General features: G+C 43.7%; 1 protein-coding gene across 1 annotated transcript in view; it reads right to left on the minus strand.

The window, feature by feature from the left end:
• Positions 1 to 1,855: 1,855 nt before the first annotated feature.
• mat2b (methionine adenosyltransferase II, beta) overlaps positions 1,856 to 22,377 on the minus strand; it is a 99,033-nt gene continuing 78,511 nt past the window's right edge. The window contains exons 6-7 of the mRNA XM_034177549.1: positions 7,265 to 7,378; positions 1,856 to 2,464 (exon numbers count right to left, since the gene is read on the minus strand). Of these exons, the coding sequence (XP_034033440.1) occupies positions 2,291 to 2,464; positions 7,265 to 7,378 (288 nt within the window). The 3' untranslated portion in view covers positions 1,856 to 2,290. The remainder of the gene's footprint in view (positions 2,465 to 7,264; positions 7,379 to 22,377) is intronic.

Genomic DNA, 22,377 nt, shown 5'->3' on the forward strand with positions numbered 1-22,377 from the left:
TAAAATTCTTGCTCTGGTAGTCTGACTTCTGTCTTGACTCTTGTAGAGAAGAATAAACCAGAAGCCAACAAAAGCTGGAGTTTTTTAACCTAACCAGACCCCACCTACCGAGAAGCTGACTGCTATAGGCTAGTGACTAAACAATAGCTCTAATTAGCACCTATTGTGCTCTAGTTAGCACTCTCCTAATGACAGGACGGAAGCCTCCCCTGATGGCTCCCTTGACGACTCTCTCCTGATGACGTGAATGACTCATTACCATGAACAAAAGACTGAAACTGCTTTGACCTGAGTACCACATTGTAAACAGGGGACAAAGCGTGTCTGAGACCCGCTCCGCGGTTAAGGCTGGGTTTCAACTGTTTTACAAAGAATGCTTCCTTGACACCTCTCTCAAACCATTTCTTTTCTCTGGCTAAGATTTTAACTTCCTTGTCCTCAAACGTGTGGTTAGTGTCTTTCAGGAGGAGATGAACTGCAGACTGAGGTCCACTGGTGCCCTCTCTGCGGTGCTGGTATAGCCTCTTGTGTAAAAGTTGCTTCGTCTCACCTATGTAGTGTTCATTACAGTTTTCCTGACATGATACACTACATTGCTCTGTTTGTAACTAGGGATCCTGTCCTTAGGGTGAACTAATTTCTGTCTCAAGGTGTTGACTGGTTTAAAATAAACTGGGATTTTGTGCTGTCTGAAGATCCTCTGTAGTTTTTCCCCTACTCCTGCTAAATAAGGGAGAGACACTCTTCTTCTTGTCTCCGTCTCCTGTCTATCTGGTCTCTTTGTTTTCTGGGACTTCTGCACTTTGTCCAGGGACCAACGTGGGTACCCAGATACTGTGAGGACTTTCTGTACAAGTTGTTGCTCTTTAGCCCTTCCCTCTGCAGTTGTGGGCACCTGTAGGGCTCTGTGTTGAAGAGTCGTGATCACCCCGAGCTTGTGTTCAAGGGGTTGGTTTGAGCCAAAGAGCAGATATTGGTCAGTGGGTTTTCTGTAAACCTCTGTCTGGAGCTGCCTGTTCTCTCCAATCGTAACATCACAGTCCAAGAAAGCTAAATGATTGTTTCTGGCATCCTCACGTGTGAACTTGATATTGGAGTCCACCGAATTGATGTGTTCTGTAAAGTCCTCGACCTCCTGTTGCTTGATTTTAACCCATGTGTTCAGATATGTTGATGACACATGGGTTAAAATCAAGCAACAGGAGGTCGTCTCTCTTCCTCCAGACTCTGGGACCTTGAGTTCCAAAGGAAATGCAAAATGTACTTTGATCAGAGAACATAACTTTGGAGCACTGAGCAGCAGTCCAGTCCTTTTTGTCTTAGTCCAGACAAGACATCAAGTCAGCAGTCTGCCCCATGACTGTGTAGCCCACAGAACTAGACTGAGAGACCACTTAAAGACCTTTGCAGGTGTTTGGAGTTAATCAGCTGATTAGAGTCTGACTGACAGGTGTCTTCAATACTGAACGTTTTCACAAGATTCTCATTTTCTGACATACTGAATTTGGGATTTTCATTAGTTGTCTGTTATAATCATCAAAATTAAAAGAAATAAACACTTGAAATATATCAGTCTGCGTGGAATGAATGTATACATTATACAAGTTTCACTTTTTGAATGGAATTATTGAAATAAATCAGCTTTTTCATGATATTCTAATTATATGACCAGCACCTGTATGTACGTATGTATATTGCGCTCTGGACATACCTTTTTCACTCGGTTAAATTTTATGTTTATTCCCTTTTTTCCCCAGACCTTTAATGTCTGCATGTGGTTTACTCAGGTTTATACTTGAAGTTGACGGCTTGAACCTTAACTTTCATTGTACTTTGTTAAAATGACAATAAGGAATCTGAATCCATATCTTTATTGTAAGTGTGAGGATTTATCACCCGGCGAATGACAGTAAGTGTCAAATCACATTCAGCTTCAGTCTCACTTCATTAACCAACACAGCAGATAACTGGAGCAGATTAACTTTTTTCTGTAATGGTGGAATGTAAGAACCATGTTGAGACAACTAAAAACTGTCCACAGCGACTCGACTTTGAAATTATTATGAGACAGAACTGAAGACACAGAGTTGTAAATTTTGACAACATATTTTAAAAATCTGTAGATTTAGACTAAAACTAGAGAAATAATTCAGGTGACTAAGTCATGACTAAAACTAAATGACATTTAGTAAAGCCAACAACTTCATATGCTGTCAAAATGAACACTGGTTAAAGGTACGACTAATCCCGCTCCACGCTGTCGATTAACCACTGAGTTGGAGTCTGTCCATCAGTGGAAGGCCGTCTGTCGCCACCGTTTGTCAGCCAGGAACGGCCACAGACAGTCTACGATGGCAGAGGTGAAAGGTCGTGGCTCAACGCTCAGGCTCAGTAGTTCCAGGCGAGAACAGTTCAACTGGCTGTTGATTGGTCGAAGAGCTGAGTCTGCCGGCTGCTCTGTCAACTGGAGGATGAGAGAATCCTGGATTAATACGAACCAGGCTCAAACCTGCAATGCCGCAGCTAGCAGAGGACCGAGTGACATGAATCTGCTACACAGCAAAAATACCAAAACTTCCTAGATATAACTGTAGGGACGCTTAAAGCGAGCAAATTTAGCCACCAGTGCCATAAATTAATTTGACAGGATAAAATATCATCACAACACATAACATCATGGACTACTTTCATCCACCTGAGAGGAGCTTAATGTGCACAAAACAGCAAATGAGCAAATTTTAAATTTTTGGTGCTGTCAGATATGAAACAATAAAAACGGGACTTCAGCCTGAATTAACCTCCTGCCTGAAAGGTTCAGAGAATTCACCGGGAATGACGTCACGTTGGGTTTCCACCTCAGAGCGACTGACTCTGAGGCAGAAGTGATTCAAAACAGACGGACAGAAATGACTTGTTACGTTTGGAACTTTGCATATTTTCACATGGACTACTTGAAAATGATGAGCAGGTGTGTTGTGGGCGGGGACACGGAGACACAGAGTGAAGGACTCTGAGGCCTGACCGTTTACAGCCAGTGCTGAACCACTAGTAAAACAAGCTAGCTTAGCTTTTTGCCCACGTGGCAAAATTTGGTGAGTGGACATAAAAGTGAATAACTGCCACAGAACCCGGACATGGAAAGGACGACCTAAAAAAAGGACAGAATTTTCTGCTAAAAAAAAGAGACCGTGTAGGTAAGTTTCAGTCATTTAACCTTGTTAGCAGCAGTGTTACATTATTAATAATAATAATCTTCAAAACACCTGGCAGCGCTCTTTCGGTTTCATACTCAGATGACAAGCTGGTTTAAGCTGGTTTGATTTCATACTGTACATCAGCAGCAAAGTCAGAACCCGGCTCCTGTATCAAGATCGAAATGGTGACAAATCAGCCTCATTTTATTTTTGGCAGCTATATCAGTGCCTCCACAAGTTAAAGATTTGGAAGAAAAGAATTAAAAAGAAGGTAAAAAGGAATGTTCTCTAGACAAAGATATGCACTTTAAAGGCCTTCAAGAGAACGTTTCATTGATTGATCTTCATAGATAATTGGCAAAGCTTCTGGGGAAAACCTGGTCTTGTTAGGAGAGACGGCATCCATCCCACTTTGGATGGAGCAGCTCTCATTTCTAGAAATCTGGCCAATTTTCTTAAATCCTCCAAACCGTGACTATCCAGGGTTGGGACCAGGAAGCAGAGTTGTAGTCTTACACACCTCTCTGCAGCTTCTCTCCCCCTGCCATCCCCTCATTACCCCATCCCCGTAGAGACGGTGTCTGCTCCCAGACCACCAATAACCAGCAAAAATCTATTTAAGCATAAAAATTCAAAAAGAAAAAATAATATGGCACCTTCAACTGCACCACAGACTAAAACAGTTAAATGTGGTCTATTAAACATTAGGTCTCTCTCTTCTAAGTCCCTGTTGGTAAATGATATAATAATTGATCAACATATTGATTTATTCTGCCTTACAGAAACCTGGTTACAGCAGGATGAATATGTTAGTTTAAATGAGTCAACACCCCCGAGTCACACTAACTGTCAGAATGCTCGTAGCACGGGCCGAGGCGGAGGATTAGCAGCAATCTTCCATTCCAGCTTATTAATTAATCAAAAACCCAGACAGAGCTTTAATTCATTTGAAAGCTTGACTCTTAGTCTTGTCCATCCAAATTGGAAGTCCCAAAAACCAGTTTTATTTGTTATTATCTATCGTCCACCTGGTCGTTACTGTGAGTTTCTCTGTGAATTTTCAGACCTTTTGTCTGACTTAGTGCTTAGCTCAGATAAGATAATTATAGTGGGCGATTTTAACATCCACACAGATGCTGAGAATGACAGCCTCAACACTGCATTTAATCTATTATTAGACTCTATTGGCTTTGCTCAAAATGTAAATGAGTCCACCCACCACTTTAATCATATCTTAGATCTTGTTCTGACTTATGGTATGGAAATTGAAGACTTAACAGTATTCCCTGAAAACTCCCTTCTGTCTGATCATTTCTTAATAACATTTACATTTACTCTGATGGACTACCCAGCAGTGGGGAATAAGTTTCATTACACTAGAAGTCTTTCAGAAAGCGCTGTAATTAGGTTTAAGGATATGATTCCTTCTTTATGTTCTCTAATGCCATATACCAACACAGTGCAGAGTAGCTACCTAAACTCTGTAAGTGAGATAGAGTATCTCGTCAATAGTTTTACATCCTCATTGAAGACAACTTTGGATGCTGTAGCTCCTCTGAAAAAGAGAGCTTTAAATCAGAAGTGCCTGACTCCGTGGTATAACTCACAAACTCGTAGCTTAAAGCAGATAACCCGTAAGTTGGAGAGGAAATGACGTCTCACTAATTTAGAAGATCTTCACTTAGCCTGGAAAAAGAGTCTGTTGCTCTATAAAAAAAGCCCTCCGTAAAGCTAGGACATCTTTCTACTCATCACTAATTGAAGAAAATAAGAACCCCAGGTTTCTTTTCAGCACTGTAGCCAGGCTGACAAAGAGTCAGAGCTCTATTGAGCTGAGTATTCCATTAACTTTAACTAGTAATGACTTCATGACTTTCTTTGCTAACAAAATTTTAACTATTAGAGAAAAAATTACTCATAACCATCCCAAAGACGTATCGTTATCTTTGGCTGCTTTCAGTGATGCCGGTATTTGGTTAGACTCTTTCTCTCCGATTGTTCTGTCTGAGTTATTTTCATTAGTTACTTCATCCAAACCAGCTACATGTCTATTGGACCCCATTCCTACCAGGCTGCTCAAGGAAGCCCTACCATTATTTAATGCTTCGATCTTAAATATGATCAATCTATCTTTGTTAGTTGGCTATGTACCACAGGCTTTTAAGGTGGCAGTAATTAAACCGTTACTTAAAAAGCCATCACTTGACCCAGCTATCTTAGCTAATTATAGGCCAATCTCCAACCTTCCTTTTCTCTCAAAAATTCTTGAAAGGGTAGTTGTAAAACAGCTAACTGATCATCTGCAGAGGAATGGTCTATTTGAAGAGTTTCAGTCAGGTTTTAGAATTCATCATAGTACAGAAACAGCATTAGTGAAGGTTACAAATGATCTTCTTATGGCCTCGGACAGTGGACTCATCTCTGTGCTTGTTCTGTTAGACCTCAGTGCTGCTTTTGATACTGTTGACCATAAAATTTTATTACAGAGATTAGAACATGCCATAGGTATTAAAGGCACTGCGCTGAGGTGGTTTGAATCATATTTGTCTAATAGATTACAATTTGTTCATGTAAATGGGGAATCTTCTTCATAGACTAAGGTTAATTATGGAGTTCCACAAGGTTCTGTGCTAGGACCAATTTTATTCACTTTATACATGCTTCCCTTAGGCAGTATTAGACGGTATTGCTTAAATTTTCATTGTTACGCAGATGATACCCAGCTTTATCTATCCATGAAGCCAGAGGACACACACCAATTAGCTAAACTGCAGGATTGTCTTACAGACATAAAGACATGGATGACCTCTAATTTCCTGCTTTTAAACTAGGATAAAACTGAAGTTATTGTACTTGGCCCCACAAATCTTAGAAACATGGTGTCTAACCAGATCCTTACTCTGGATGGCATTACCCTGACCTCTAGTAATACTGTGAGAAATCTTGGAGTCATTTTTCATCAGGATATGTCATTCAAAGCGCATATTAAACAAATATGTAGGACTGCTTTTTTGCATTTACGCAATTGTCTCAGAGTGATGCTGAAAAACTAATTCATGCATTTATTTCCTCTAGGCTGGACTATTGTAATTCATTATTATCAGGTTGTCCTAAAAGTTCCCTAAAAAGCCTTCAGTTAATTCAAAATGCTGCAGCTAGAGTACTGACGGGGACTAGAAGGAGAGAGCATATCTCACCCATACTGGCCTCTCTTCATTGGCTTCCTGTTAATTCTAGAATAGAATTTAAAATTCTTCTTCTTACTTATAAGGTTTTGAATAATCAGGTCCCATCTTATCTTAGGGACCTCGTAGTACCATATCACCCCAATAGCGCGCTTCGCTCTCAGACTGCAGGCTTACTTGTAGTTCCTAGGGTTTGTAAGAGTAGAATGGGAGGCAGAGCCTTCAGCTTTCAGGCTCCTCTCCTGTGGAACCAGCTCCCAATTCAGATCAGGGAGACAGACACCCTCTCTACTTTTAAGATTAGGCTTAAAACTTTCCTTTTTGCTAAAGCTTATAGTTAGGGCTGGATCAGGTGACCCTGAACCATCCCTTAGTTATGCTGCTATAGACGTAGACTACTGGGGGGTTCCCATGATGCACTGTTTCTTTCTCTTTTTGCTCTGTATGCACCACTCTGCATTTAATCATTAGTGATCGATCTCTGCTCCCCTCCACAGCATGTCTTTTTCCTGGTTCTCTCCCTCAGCCCCAACCAGTCCCAGCAGAAGACTGCCCCTCCCTGAGCCTGGTTCTGCTGGAGGTTTCTTCCTGTTAAAAGGGAGTTTTTCCTTCCCACTGTAGCCAAGTGCTTGCTCACAGGGGGTCGTTTTGACCGTTGGGGTTTTACATAATTATTGTATGGCCTTGCCTTACAATATAAAGCGCCTTGGGGCAACTGTTTGTTGTGATTTGGCGCTATATAAAAAAAAAAAAATTGATTGAATTGATTGAAGTTCCTTGCGTCTAGTAATAGAACTACGTTAGCAACAATTAACAGCTAATTTTCTCACATCTAAGCCATGAAAGAGAATGCATTAAAATGTGTATTTTTATATTTGTATTTACGGGTATGAGGTGAGTGGATGGCAGGCTGAAGGCCTGAGCAATGGCCACAGCAATCTCATATTTGGTCATCTGCTCTTTAGCTGAGTAATGGAAGATTCCTCTGATGGAGGGATCCTAAAGAGAAAGACAGAAAGAAACAAGAGTCATCACCTCTGGTTCCCACAAATCACTAATACAAAGTGTCGGGGGATCACCCGGGTACACCCTTATGCTAAATATGAATGTAGCTCTTCAAAGAAGGTTAGGCTCATGCAGGTCAGTTATCTGCTGTGACAGACATCCCCAGAGCACCTGTGTTGTTTCAAGGGCACTCACAATTGGTGTGCATGTACAAGTTTACTGTGTTATAGTCCATGGGCTGGGTGGGCTCACCTTGCACCCCCCCCAAAAGTGATGAAAGTTGATGTAGGTTGTAGTATTAGATCCATATTTTCCATGTTGCCACCGAAAATATAGGGACTTAGTGGCACTCCTGGGGTATTATTTGTGGGCGTGGCTCTAAATTTTCCTTCGGTTGGTTTTGGGGTAGGGGAAATCTAAATTGACATAACTTTTGAATGGGCTGTCACAGGAAAGTGTATGACCCATCAAAATGTTTGTCTTGGGCCACTCTAATGTTTGAAATCATCAATATGCAAATTATGTCCATATTTAGGTCAACAGAGGTCAAAAGATCAAGAAATTTAGGGAATGCCTAAAATCTGGAAGTTGGGCCTGTAAATGTTCCCTGAAGTTGCCAAATAGGAAAGTATTCACCTAGGACCCCGTAAAACCTCTTTCTAACATCCCTTTACATGTTTTAATCCACCAATGTTTAATTATTTTCTAAAATAATGACTCAGTGTTTTACACAAAAGGGGCAAATTTTAGAAAACTCAAAATGATCAGATTTCAACACAGTAAAGGTCTCACTGCTTATGAACAAAGTATGCCACAACAAATAACTCTCAGCATGAGATATGCTATAAACAAAAATACTGTATACAGATGTAGGCAAGGTGTATCTATAGGAGTACACACATGGGTTTGTATAAGCTCACCTTAATACCTGCAGATCTTTGTATTTACAATGTAGGCTATTGGGTGGTGTTGTTTTATGAATATTCGAGTTAAACAATATCAGTGTAGAACTTAAATAGTGTAGAAAATAAACAGGTCAATTCTCCAAGTGTATAATGACTACATCCTTAGACGACCAAGTTTCACCAATTAATGGTGCCATTCTTGCTTATTTCAGGTAGCCTGACATCAGCAGAATGCCGAAAAGAAAGGCCAGCACTGAAAGACCAGCACCCAGCAGCAATGACATCTGCATCATTCATAACAGTAAGGCAAACACAACTGACTTTGTACGCTTCTCAAATCTACCAAATGCCCAGGAATGATTTGAAAAAATACTTGAAGTCAGGCATAAGAGACTAGCTCAGCCGCATGGGTCGGTACATCGGCATGATGCCATTTGTGCCCAAATTCCCGAGCAGCTTGGGGAAAATCACGGTTACCATCGTGAATGCCACTTGAGTTTCACCAATCATCTTAGCCGCCTGAAGCCAACTAATGCTACTGATGAAGAACGGCCAACAAGACAGAGTCGTCGCAGTTCAAATGAAAAGTTCATATTTGAGCAGAACTGCATCTTCTGTAAAAGCCATGGGCGAAAGAAAGTCCTCGTCAATGGGTCTTGGACCATGGAAGGTTTGTCGCACTTTGCCCATGGTGGTGGGGACTCAATATTACCTCTGTCAGAGCGAAGAGGCGATGAAGAACTCGCCAACCGTATTCGAGGTTATGATCTTTTTGCCATAGAGGCATGCTATCATAACCATTGTCGCAAGAAATACGTTGACAGATCCACATGGCAGAGCACTGATGAAGGCGCCAAACAGGAAGTCAAAGACCGTGAAAGGACTCATGAACTTTGTTTCTTGAAAATATGTGAAGTGATTGATCAGAGAATAATCAATGGCCATGAAGTAACTGTTTTTATCTGCAGTGGGTGGTACCCTGTGCAAGTGTGCACATGGGAAAACCACTTTTGTAACTCTTGTGATTAGTTTTCTGCTTCTTTTGGCATTTTTTGAGGCAGCGAGAGGAAATCCCTTTGTTCCCGGCTCCAGACGTCCCATTGTTTACAGCCGGGATCAGCTGCTTGGACTAAGAGACTCTATGTACAGTGGGCCGGGTCCCCACTATGCTGAGCACCTGGACATACATGCAGACATACGAAGGAGACGGAGAGGCTGCAGAGGTGGACGGACGAAGCAGAGAAGGACTTATATTCCATCTGTGGTCATGGGGAACGTAAGGTCTCTCTGCAACAAGACCAAGGAGCTAGCAGCACTAACCTGTTTCCAGAGGCTGTATAAAGGCTGCAGTCTCATGTGCTTCACGGAGATGTGGTTGGATGAACATGTACCGGACTCTGTTATTAACATGAACGGCTACACTCATCCGTGTGGACAGGATGCTGGCGGAGAGCAGGAAGAAAAGAGGAGGGGGTCTCGCCGTTTATGTGAGTGAGAGATGGTGCAGCACAGCTCATGTTCACGTGAAGGATCAGATCTGCTCCTCGGACGTGAAGCTACTTGCGGTGAGCATGAGGCCGTACTATCTCCCACGGGAGTTTGGAAGTGTGATTACGCTCTGCACGTATATTCCTCCCTCTGTAGATGCCACCGCTGCCTGTGAGCGGATCCACAGTACAGTCACGCGACTGCAGACACAACACCCCCGCACGCTCCTCCTCATCACAGGGGACTTTAACCACGCCCTCCTCTCTGCCACCCTCCCCACGTTCACCCAGTATGTCACGTGTAAAACCAGGGACAATAGAATACTGGACCTTTTTTACGCTAATGTGGAGGACCCAGAAGAAAAGGGCTTTCTACTCGGGAGACAGAGAGGAGCAGCGTAGAGTCCAACAGGAACTCCAATGGAAGATCCGGGCAGCCAAGAAGGAGTATGGAAGGAAGATGGAGGAGCAGCTGACCCAGAACAACGTCACAGACGTGTGGAGATGCCTTAAGACCGCCTCCGGATTTGGGCAGGGTACCAGCAGGACTGCAGATGGAGACTCTCGGTTTGCAGAGGAGCTAAACAGCTACTTTAACTGTTTTGGCTCCTCCAAACCTGCTCCCCCCCACCCCCACCTGATCCCGACTCTCCACACGTCTCCAGCAGCCAGCCCTCCAGTCCCTCTGACCCCCCCACCTTCTTCCCCCCGGTCACCTCCACTGCACCCCAGACTTTGTCCCTCCTCTCCCCGGACTGTATTCAGCACCAGCCCACCTCAGCCCCCCCCCCCCCCCCCCCCATTGTAACTCCGACTGAGGTGAGAGGCCAGCTCCTGCGGCTGAAGCAGAGAAAAGCAGCAGGACCTGATGGGATCTCCCCGAGGCTGCTGAGGACCTGTGCAGATGAGCTCTGTGAGGTCCTCAGCCACATCTTCAACAAGAGCCTCAGCATGGGGGTGGTCCCCACACTGTGGTAGACCTCCTGTGTGGTCCTGGTTCCCAAAACACCGCACACCAAAGAACAACCCACTACAGATCAGTTGCCCTGATCTCCCACCTCATGAAGACCATGGAGTGACTCCTCCTGTCTCATCTCCGCACCGTGGCGAGCGACATCCTGGACCCACTGCAGTTCGCCTACAGGCCCAACATCAGGGTAGATGACGCTGTCATGTACCTGCTGCAGCGGGCACTCACCCACCCGGAGACCGGCGGGAGCGCTGTGAGAGTCACGTTCTTTGATTTCTCCAGTGCTTTCAACCCCATCAGACCAGCACTGCTGCGGGGGAAGCTAGAGGATGCAGGTGTGGATGGACATCTCGCCGCCTGGACCATCAATTACCTCACTGACCGCCCACAGTACGTGCAGCTGCGCGGCTGTCAGTCTGAGGTGGTAATGTGCAGCACCGGGGGCCCCAGGGCACCGTCCTCTCGTCTTTCGTCTTCACCCTTTACACCTCGGACTTCACCTACAACACGGACAGCTGCCATCTCCAGAAGATCTCTGATGACTCACCAGTAAGATGAAGGAGATGGCGATCGACTTCAGGACGAAACCACCACCTCACCCACTGGTGAACATCCACGGGGAGGACATAGAGACTGTGGACAGTTTCAGATACCTGGGTGTTCACCTCAACAACAAACTGGACTGGACTCACAACACTGACGCCCTGAACAAGAAAGGCCAGAGTCGCCTCCACCTCCTGAAGACACTGAGATCCTTTGGAGTGAGCAGGCCTCTGCTTAAGACCTTCTATGACTCTCCTCTATGCTGTCGTCTGTTGGGCCCCGGGCAGCACAGAGCGGGAGAGAAAGAGACTGAATAAGCTGGTCAGGAAATCCAGCTCTGTCCTGGGCTGTCCTCTGGACTCTCTGGAGGAGGTGGCTGAGAGGAGGGTGTTAACCAAGTTCAAATCCATCATGGACAACTCCTCTCACCCTCAGCACCAGACTGTAGTGGAGCTGAGCAGCTCATTCACTGACAGACTGAGGCACCATCAGTGCAAGAAGGAACGATACCGCAGGTCGTTCCTCCCTGCTGCTGTCAGGCTGTACAATAACACTGTGAAATAACCACATGCAATAATATGTCCACAAATCACGTGCAAAATTAATATGTCCACAAATCACGTGCAATATTATTATGTCCACAAATCACGTGCAATATTATTATGTCCACAAATCACGTGCAATAACAACTCGTTTACAAATCCCTGCACTCATGTCACCTTATCACATCTAAATTCCACTTCACATAGTGTAAATAAGATGATCCTATTTTTTTTTCAATTCCAATCATGTTTATATATGCATATATGCTTATGTGTGTGTGTGTGCGTATGTATACACACACACACACACACACACACACACACACACACACACACACACACACACACACACACACACACACACACACACACACAGACATATATATATTCTATTTCTACCTCATTTTCTTATTTTATTGTATTGTTACAAGTATTATTATTATTTCTTATCTTTGCACACGCTGTTTAATGCACATTTTCCTCTACTCGCACTCATCTTGTGTGTGTGTTTTTTAAGAGCTGATGTAACATGTGAATTTCTACACTGTGAGATCAATAAAGTCTTATCTTATCCGTTATACAGCTTTATGATGAATTGGTGTAGAAGAGGATTTTCTTAAAAAGAGGATTTGAACATTGAGCTACAATTTACCCAAATGTGCATCTGAGGTGCAAGCCTAGATCTGATCGGGTTGTTTATACGAAAATCCTTCTCTCCTCAGGTTTTGAGAACTGCGCACAACAGGCAGATTGACAACTCAGCCACACAGGGTGTGCAGCCAGTACATTCTGAGTGCTGGTCCCAAGCCCGGATAAATGAGGAGGGTTGCGTCAGGAAGGGAATCCGGCGTAAAACAAGCCAACCCAACTATGCAGACTAAGAATCTAATTTCCATACCGGATCGGTCACGGCCCGGGTTAACAACGTCCGCCACCGGTGCTGTTGCCCAACAGGGTGCCGGTGAAAACTGGGCTACTGCTGGGCGAACACGACAAAGAAGAGGAGGAGAACGTTTCCACAAACAGCGGGAGAAGAAGAAAACTAGAAGGGTGAAAATGAGAGTGGGGACTTTGAATGTTGGCAGTATGACTGGTAAAGGGAGAGAGCTGGCTGATATGATGGACATACTGTCCAAAGGTAGACATATTGTGTGTGCAAGAGACCAAGTGGAAGGGAAGTAAGAGCAGGAGCATTGGCGATGGGTACAAGTTGTTGTACCATGGTGAGGACAAGAAGAGAAATGGTGTTGGGGTCATTTTAAAGGAAGAGTATGTTAAAAGTGTGTTGGAGGTTAACCAAGTGTCTGACAGGGTGATGAGCGTGAAGTTGGAAATTGAAGGGGTGATGATGAATATCATCTGTGCATATGCCCCACAGGTAGGTTGTGAGACGATGGAGAAAGAAGATTTCTGGAGTGTGTTAGATGAGGTGCTGGAGAGTGTGCCCAAGCATGAAAGAGTGGTGATAGGAGCGGCCTTCAATGGGCATGTTGGTGAAGGGAACAGAGGTGATGAGGAAGTAATGGGTAGATATGGTATCAAGGACAGGAATGGGGAAGAGCAGATGGTAGTTGATTTTGCAAAAAGAATTGAAATGGCTGTGGTGAAGAAAAGGGAGGAGCACAGGGTAACATATAAGAGTGGAGGAAGGTGCACACAGGTGGACTACATTCTTTAATGGAGATCCAAGCTAAAAGAAATCAGAGACTGTAAGGTGGTGGCAGGAGAGAGTGTCGTTAGACAGCATAGGATGGTTGGTTGTAGGATGACTTCAGCGGTAAAGAAGAAGAGAGCGAGAGCTCAACAAAGGATCAGATGGTGGAAGCTGAAGGAGGAAGACTGTTGTGTGAAATTTAGCGAGCAGGTGAAAGAAGCAATGGTTGGAGGGGAAGCAATTTTGGACAAATGGAAAAGTACTGCAGATGTGGTGAGGGAGACAGCTAGGACAGTACTGGGTATGACATCGGAACAGTGGAAGGAAGACAAGGAGACATGGTGATGGAATGAAGAGGTCCAGGAAAGCATAAGGAGAAAGAGGTTTGCGAAAAAGTTTTGGGATAGTCGGAGAGATGAAGAAAGTAGACAGGAGTACAAGGAGATGCGGTATAAGGTGAAAAGAGAAGTGGCAAAAGCGAAGGAAAAGGCATATTGCGAGCTGTACAAGAAGTTGAATAGTAAGGAAAGAGAAAAGGACTTGTACTGATTGGCCAGAAAAAGGGACAGAGCTGGAAAGGATGTGCAGCAGGTTAGGGTGGTAAAAGATGCACATGGTAATGTGCTGACAAGTGAGGAGTGTGTGCTGAGAAGGTGGAGGGAATATTTTGAAGAGCTGGTGAATAAAGAAAATGCTGGATGATGTGGTGAGAGTAAATCAGGAAGTACAAGAGATTAGTAAGGAAGAAGTGAGGGCTGCTATGAAGAGGATGAAGAGCTGAAAGGCAGTTGGTCTAGATGACATTCCAGTGGAGGCACAGAAATGTCTAGGACAGATGGCAGCAGAGTTTCTAACCAGATTGTTTAATAAAATCTTGGAAAGTGAGAGGATGCCTGAGGAGTGGAGACGAAGTGTGGTGGTTCCTATTTTCAAGAACAAGGGTGATGTGCAGAGCTGCAGAAACTACAGAGGCATAAAGTTGATCAGCCACAGCATGAAGTTATGGGAAAGAGTAGTAGAAGCTAGGCTTAGAAAACAGGTGAAGATCTGTGAGCAGCAATATGGTTTCATGCCGAGAAAGAGCACTACAGATGCAATGTTTGCTCTGAGAATACTGTTGCAGAAGTACAGAGAAGGACAGAAAGAATTACACTGTGTGTTTGTGGACTTAGAAAAAGCTTATGATAGGGTGCCAGGAGAAGAGCTGTGGTATTGTATGAGGAAGTGTGGAGTGGCAGAGAAGTATGTTAGGGTAGTGCAGGACATGTACAAGAATAGTGTGACAGCGGTGAGATGCGCATTCGGAATGACAGACTCATTCAAGGTGGAGGTGGGATTACACCAAGGATCAGCTCTGAGGACTTTCTTGTTTGCAGTGGTGATGGACAGGTTGACGGATGAGATCAGACAGGGGTCCCCATGGACTATGATGTCTGCAAATGACATTGTGATCTGTAGTGAGAGTAGAGAGCAAGTTGAGTCTAGTCTGGAGAGGTGGAGATATGCTTTGGAGAGAAGGGGAATGAAAGTCAGTAGAAGCAAGACTGAGTACATGTGTGTGAATGGGAGGGAGCCCAGTGGAATAGTGCAGTTACAAGGAGTAGAAGTGGTGAAAGTAGATGAGTTTAAATATTTGGGGTCAACTGTTCAAAGTAATGCAGAGTGTGGTAGAGAGGGGAAGAAGAGAGTGCAGGCAGGGTGGAGTGGTAAATAAAGCTGAACAGCTACAAATATTTATAAAACTTAAAATCAGTTGAGCACCTACTTGTTAAATGTTTCGTAGCTGATGTGTAGTTCTACCTTCTGCAAAACAGAGAAGAGTTGCTTTAAGAAAAAAACACACTATCCTCTGCAGGTAAAGGACTAAAGGAGAACTTAACCCCATACTAAAACGCAGCAATATCACCCAAGTCATCCAGAGGCATACATTTTTAACTTATGGTTCAACTTTTAAACAAACTATTTTCGGACAAGTTATTTAAATTAATGTCATTTCTGAAGTTTTATAAAGTGAAAATATCAGATATATGTTTTAGTTTTAAAGTAATGCGCTAATTTTTAAGGTTTTAATGTGGATATATGCTGTGCCCAGCAGTGCATTATGGGTAGGATAGGGTAATCTCAGTACGTTCACAACATGAGAAATGCATTTGAAACACTCTGATCAGGCTCTACGGACAACAGCATTAAACTCTAGTGCAATGGTCTCCAAACTATTCCAGAAAGGGCCAAGAGGGTGCAGGTATTCTTTGCAGCCACTGACTTCAGCAGGTGATTTCACTGATGAACTCATCCCACCTGTTCAAAGGGATGTTAATCAGTGAAATCACCTGCTGAAGCCAGTGGCTGCAAAGAAAACCTGCACCCTCTCTGCCCTTTCTGGAATAGTTTGGAGACCACTGCTCTAGTGCCTAAAACTCTTGTGACTATATTCTCTGGGTTTATAGACGTTATTGTGTCTGCGTTTATTAAATTCCACGCATCTTAAATGTAGCAGACACGGATTATCTGGAATTTTGTTTTGGCAAGTTTTCAAGGTCTCTTCTGCCATCTACTGGCCAGTAGTGTTCATTCGTCCTACTGACATATCCCATAATCCCTTGCGTGCCAGAGAGTCGCTGCAGTCAACACGATATTAGTTGTAAATGAATATTATACTACACAAATGTAATTTTTTTATGGTTTTCATCACGTTAACAAGAGACTGCTGCTTGATAAACTGAAATGTTGCTAAAACAATTGTAACAAATAATCCGTGTCTGTTACGTTTAATCTGCATGGAATTTAATAAACGCAAACCGAATTTCAGACATATTACATATATTAGTCCGGAACAAAAAGGAGAAACAGTGTTGTAAAGAACAATAATCAAGATGTTAAAGAGCAAACTTCACTTTCCCCCAGAACGACATGATCAGGAAGCGAGTGTAGCTCAGCAGCTCCCATTGAAAATAATGGAGAGACAGCCTGTGATTCTGCATGTTTACATAAAATAAACACATTAACAATTAACATAATGGAGTTATTCTATCAGTATTCATGTTATTTATACACCAAAACATAAGTCAGCACTGCTTTATTTTCCAAGACCTCTGCCTGACCGGAGCGTTGTATAGTAAACAAGAGCTTCCAGCAGGGGGCAAGATGTTCAAAGACAGAAGTGTGGGCTCATTGTTTGGGTTTGTTGTCGCTTTTGATGCTACCAGAAGCGATTGTGATGTTAAAACTCAAATTCAGTTTGTTAGTAGTTGTAAATGTACCAGAGACAATACTGGAATTTATCAGTTATCTGTAACTTCTGATACATTTTTGGGTGGTTTATTGTTTTATCTTTATCAAAAATAACGTTTTCAGTTATCTGATTATCTGTTATCAAAGTTAATTTTTTGGTTATCTGTGCCCACCATTGTGTGTCAGTCTGTGCTAGTGGGGAGACTGAGTGAACCATTTTCCAAACCAGCTCTGTGCTGTTGAGAGATCGGAGATCATCAGTTTCAACACGAGTTTGTCATGTCTCCAAAGTGTCCAATAAATTTTCTAGGTCGAGGCATTTTGTACTCTTGTGATGCCGTCCTGTCTTACACAGACCAGGGAATAAAAATCTCCTCTTCTCCTGATCAGACAGAGCTGTGTATGTTGTCACAAGACTTGACTGTGAGATCTTCTACTGGTGAAACGCTGTTAGAGCTTAAAAAAAAAAAAAAACAAAAAAAAAACACAATATCCACTCAGGCAGGAAGCTGTGGATGGAATAACCCTGTTTTTCAATTCCTGTTGAATGCAGGAATTGTGACACCCATCCAAAACTCTCGCCAGTATTCCCAGTGAAAAAGATTCATCCTGCAGGACAACCCACTGAATGGACTTTTGTTTGAGATTTCCATCAGTAAATGCTTCAATCATACCACCAGCTCCTGTGGGACCAAATCCACACACAATTCTGTCTCAAGCCCCGACTGATTCTCAGTTCTTCTCTGTGGTCGACCTCTCTAATGCTTTCTTTTCTGTTCCTGTGCATCCAGATTCTCAGTTCTGGTTTTACTTTCAAGGGTCAACAGTATACCTGGACCGCCTACCCCAAGGGGTTACTAGTAGCCCTCACGTGTTGTCAGGCTTTGGCTGACAGCTTGACCTCTTTGACCTTATCACAGGGAACCGCCCTCTTGCAGTATGTTGATGATTTGCTGATTGTGTCTCCTTCTAAGGAGCAGTGTGAGTGCGACACTTTGTTGCTTCTTTCACACCTGGCAAAGGGACATAAGGTGTCACAAAAAAAAATTTGTTTGTAAAGTCTGAAGTTACTTTCATTGGCCAAAATGAGAAACAGGGAAATTTTATGTCCAAAAGCTTTTTTCAGACTGTGAGCAGAGAACTGACGTTGAAGGTGTCGGGGAAGAAGCATACACGTGCACACGCACAAATGCAGAGGGAAGCTTCAAATTCCTTTCCAACACCTTATGATGGATTTCACTGAATTACCCCCGCAGAGGAGAAGAAGTACTGCCTTGTAATAGTGGACACGTTTTCCAACAAAACACGCGTCAGCAAAGGCAGCAGCAAAAGCTGCAGACGTTCTTCCCAGATGGGGAGTTCCAGAAAAACTTTCTTCAGACAATGGTACACACTTTGTGAATGAAGTGATCAAAGAGCTGAGTGCTGTCTTGGACACACAGCGAGAAAATACCCAACAGCTATCATCCAAAATCAGGAGGAGCTGTAGAGAGGGAGGATGGTACATTAAAAAACAAAATGGCAAAATGTACCACTGAAACAGGCCTAAACTGGATAAAATGTTACCACTGGCTCTGATGCAAATGAGAGCCAAGTCACCCTTTGAAATCCTGTTTGGAAGACCACCCCACATAGATGTGGACAGGAGAAGATGCAGTGTCCATTGATCACAATCTTGTGTCTTATTGCATTAAGCTTTCACAAGCTCTTTCTGTGTGCAGGTCTCGAGTGAAGGCAGCCCTTCCATTGTCAGCTGAACAACCACTCCATGACATCCACCCTGGAGACTTTGTGATCGTAAAGAATCTGATAAAGCTCTGGAATGATCATCGCTGGATAGGCCCCTTCCAAGTGCAATTGACGACGCATACCACCATCAATTAAATTTATTTTCATTTATATAGTGCCAAATCACAACAGAGTTGCCTCAAAGTGCTTCACACAGGTATGGTCTAACCTTACTAACCCCCAGAGCAACAGTGATAAAGAAAAACTCCCTCTGAGGAAGAAACCTCAAGCAGACCAGACAGATCAAGGTGGCAGAAAGATCGACGTGGATACACACAACTCACTGCATAAAAGTACTGAAAGAACTGGCCCTTGTTCTTGATCCCCTTCCCCCAACAACCTAAAGAGACTTCAACCAACCCAAATCCATCCATCATGGTTGACATTATTCTTTGGCCTGGGGAATGTCTATGATTTTGAAGAATGTAATCCCATGACATGTCTTAAACTTGCAAAGGTGTGACAATACAGATGCTCTGTTATGTTCTTATTATTTTGCTATGATTTGATTGATCATATATGATCAAAAGGGAGAGATTGTGAAAGCAAAATAACTGTCTCCATATGATGCCATGTTTATTTGATATTGTGTTCATCACTGTGGGAATGCACTGTGAAATGTCCTTAATCCAGAGACTGTTCATGCAGTTTGCACAAACGACTGATAGCCACATGTCTCTGTCTGACCCAGAGTGACACAGAGTCTGTTCTAATTGCATCTAAATGCAGCCTTGAGACAAAAACATTTTCTGTGGGAATTCATCTCTCCACAGCCGGTTTTCCAGATAAAGTCATTTTCAGATAGCTACAAGTTTGGGGAGATGAGCTCATGAGAACTTGTGCACGAACACTGTCCTGGTGTAGCACTTACGCCCTTATACTACAAAGTAATTTGAATTTGCTGGAATTTATATATTATGGGCTAGTAAATGTAGTGCAGCAATGGGCAACTGAATGAGGAGATCTAGATTCGCTCTGAGAGGTTTTTAGACAGTATAATAAACAGACCAAGTTGATTTTTAAATGCAGGTACCTTATTATTTTTTTTTTGTTAAATATGAAAGTGCAAATATTTACAGTGCATTGGTCATGACCAGTGATTCAGTGAAATACAATAGTTAAACGGCCACACAAAAAAAGAAAAGGTCCAAGATCTCGTCCCCAGAGTTCAGGGCCAAAGCTCCCCTTTTCTAGGGGAGTTGAGTTGAAGAAGAGTTGATATGGTAAAAGTTTATAAGTTCAGTTTCTTTCATCAGCAACAGTTTGTGATGTGGCAGCAGTAAAAGAGCAATGGGGGATTGGGCCAAACATCTCCTACCGCACTGGTGGAGATGGAGAGAGATGATGATTCCTGAGCAAGTGTACTCTGTTTTTTCCTTGGCTCTGTTCTTTTCATGGGCTTCAGCTCGCCATCAAGGGAACTTCTGTATAAGTTCTACCAGCCAACAACGAAAACCCAGCCAATTCGCGGTGATCTACACGCTGGCTGTGATTTGACACTTTTCTGTTTTCAAGCCTTAGTCTGCCATCATATTATAATAGTATTTACAGTGCGCACGCTGATTACAAATGGATCAGAAAAGTCTGCACATTTACAGCACAAAGTCGGTAAAATAGGAAAATGTACAGCCTACCTTTGATTTGGAAGTGATGATTGCAGAAAGAAAAGCTTGTTGAGGGTCAAATTAGTCCAGAATAAAGCAAAATCCAGAGATGGAGAACTTTAAAGCTGTCACACACACTGGCGTCATGACACGGAGTTACAGAGCAGCAGCTGCATAAATCAGGCTTTAAATCAATTAAATAAATAATCATAAATTGTAAATTTCTATAAATTTGATAGCTTAATTATTTTTATATTTATTTTGATAGCAACTGGATGTGTTGCTGCATGTTGTTAAATAATTTTTTTTTAAAAATACTGAAAACACAAAAGGTTCATTCAGTAGTTCAGCGCAGTTGGAACCAAAATGGCGCCATGTTCTGACACCACTCACTCCATCTAGGCACACTAGGATAGGCTCTTACACCCCCCCATGTAAATCTTGACTGGAGTAAGCAGGTGTAGAAAACGGATGAATGAATGTTGCATATGGATGGCCAGACGATGGTCCATTTAGCAAAAAGGACTGAAATGGCTGTCATGAATGCTTATTCCATTCCTGTCTCCAGGCCGAAACACCAGAGTTTAGTGATAGGGGATTCTATCACCCGCAAAGTCAGGCTACAGGCGTTGGTTGACGTTAAAAGTATTCCTGAGGCTAGAGCTCCTGACATTGCCTCCAATCTTAGGGTGCTGATGCTGCAGAAGGGTAGACAGACAAAGGAACATGACACGAGATACAGTCACATAGTTATTCACGTCGGCAACAATGTCTGGATGAAGCACTCAGTCACAAAAATGAATATAGAGAGGACTTGTGACCTTGCGAAAAAAATGTGTCGGCATTGATTAATAGTCTCTGATCCCCTCCCCTCCCGGGTTAATGATGAGGCATTTAGCAGGCTGACGTCATTAAACAGGTGGCTGGTACAGTTTTGTAGACAGAAAGGCTTTAGTTTTATTGATAACTGGCCTTTATTTTGGGGCCGACGTGACTTGCTGATGCCAGACGGCCTTCACCCTACTGGGGAAGGCGCCACAAGCTTGTCTGCGAACACAGATAGAGTTCTACATGGAGGGGAATATTAGGATTTTACAGCAGGCCACAGAGGAGGGGATTAGAGACCCTGCAAGGTTTATGACAAATGTGGGTGTGGAATCCATTAGCTTAGAAGGGAAATTAGTGCAGAAAACTCACTGTGGTGATGGTGCATTTTTAGGGAGGGAAATTTATCAAGTTGAGACTGTGGCCTGAGGGAAGACCCAGGACAAGCTGGAGGGATTACATCTCTCGGCTGGCTGGGGAACGCCTTGGGGTGCCCCCGGAGGAGCTGGGGGAGGTGTGTGTGGATCGGGAGGTCTGGGCGGCTTTGCTTGAGCTGCTGCCCCCGCAAAGCGGAAGAAAATGGATGGATTGTTGTGTGGGCCGCTGAAGAGGAGGTACTGCTGGCCCACCACCACCAGAGGGCACCCTGCCTGGAGTGCGGGCTCCAGGCACAAGAGGGCGCTGCCGCCTCACAGGAGCCGCCGGGGTGACAGCTGTCATAGGTGATGAGTGACATCTGATCTTCATCTGTATATCAGCAGGACGACATCTCCACCTCTTTGCCGAGATATCGCTATTCTTAGGAGGTAACGAGCTCAGCCGATTGAATTATCTTTCTGACAGCAGAATATTGTTGCTTTGTGTTTTTGACAGCAGAGTGAGTGCTTGCAGCTGGAGACCGAGTTGGACTTTTCTCCTACCTGTTGACAAGTAACCATACTCCTGCATTTACCAGCTTTTTGATGAGAGGTGGAGGTGGATTTTCCCACCATACGTGTTGCTGGGTGTAAACCCACCTACATCTAACTGTTTTTGTTCCTCGCCAGCAGTACCAGATCCGACAAGCGGAGGCAGTGACCACCTGGGAGTTCGGGACTTGGCGGATCCAGTATTCCCGGGGTTCGGTGGCGGAGGAAATCGTGTGGTTCCGGTTCTGCTTTGGACAGACGTCTCTTATCTTCGAGCCTGCCCACATGACACGTTCTGTACATTGACTTCATTGCATACTATTGTGACCTGCCGTGTTTGTTGTGCTCATTCACAACAGTAAAGTGTTGTTATTTGACTTCCTCCATTGTCCGTTCATTTGCGCCCCCTGTTGTGGGTCAGTGTTCTTACACTTTCACAACAGGATATCTCAGCCAGCGTCATGGACCCCGAGGGGCGTCACCCGGCTGTTGAACGGCCAATGGAAGAGCAGGGCGCACAGGCGTCTGCAGGAGGC

The sequence above is a fragment of the Thalassophryne amazonica genome, chromosome 9 (genome assembly GCF_902500255.1).
Source record: "Thalassophryne amazonica chromosome 9, fThaAma1.1, whole genome shotgun sequence".
Lineage (NCBI taxonomy): Eukaryota > Metazoa > Chordata > Actinopteri > Batrachoidiformes > Batrachoididae > Thalassophryne > Thalassophryne amazonica.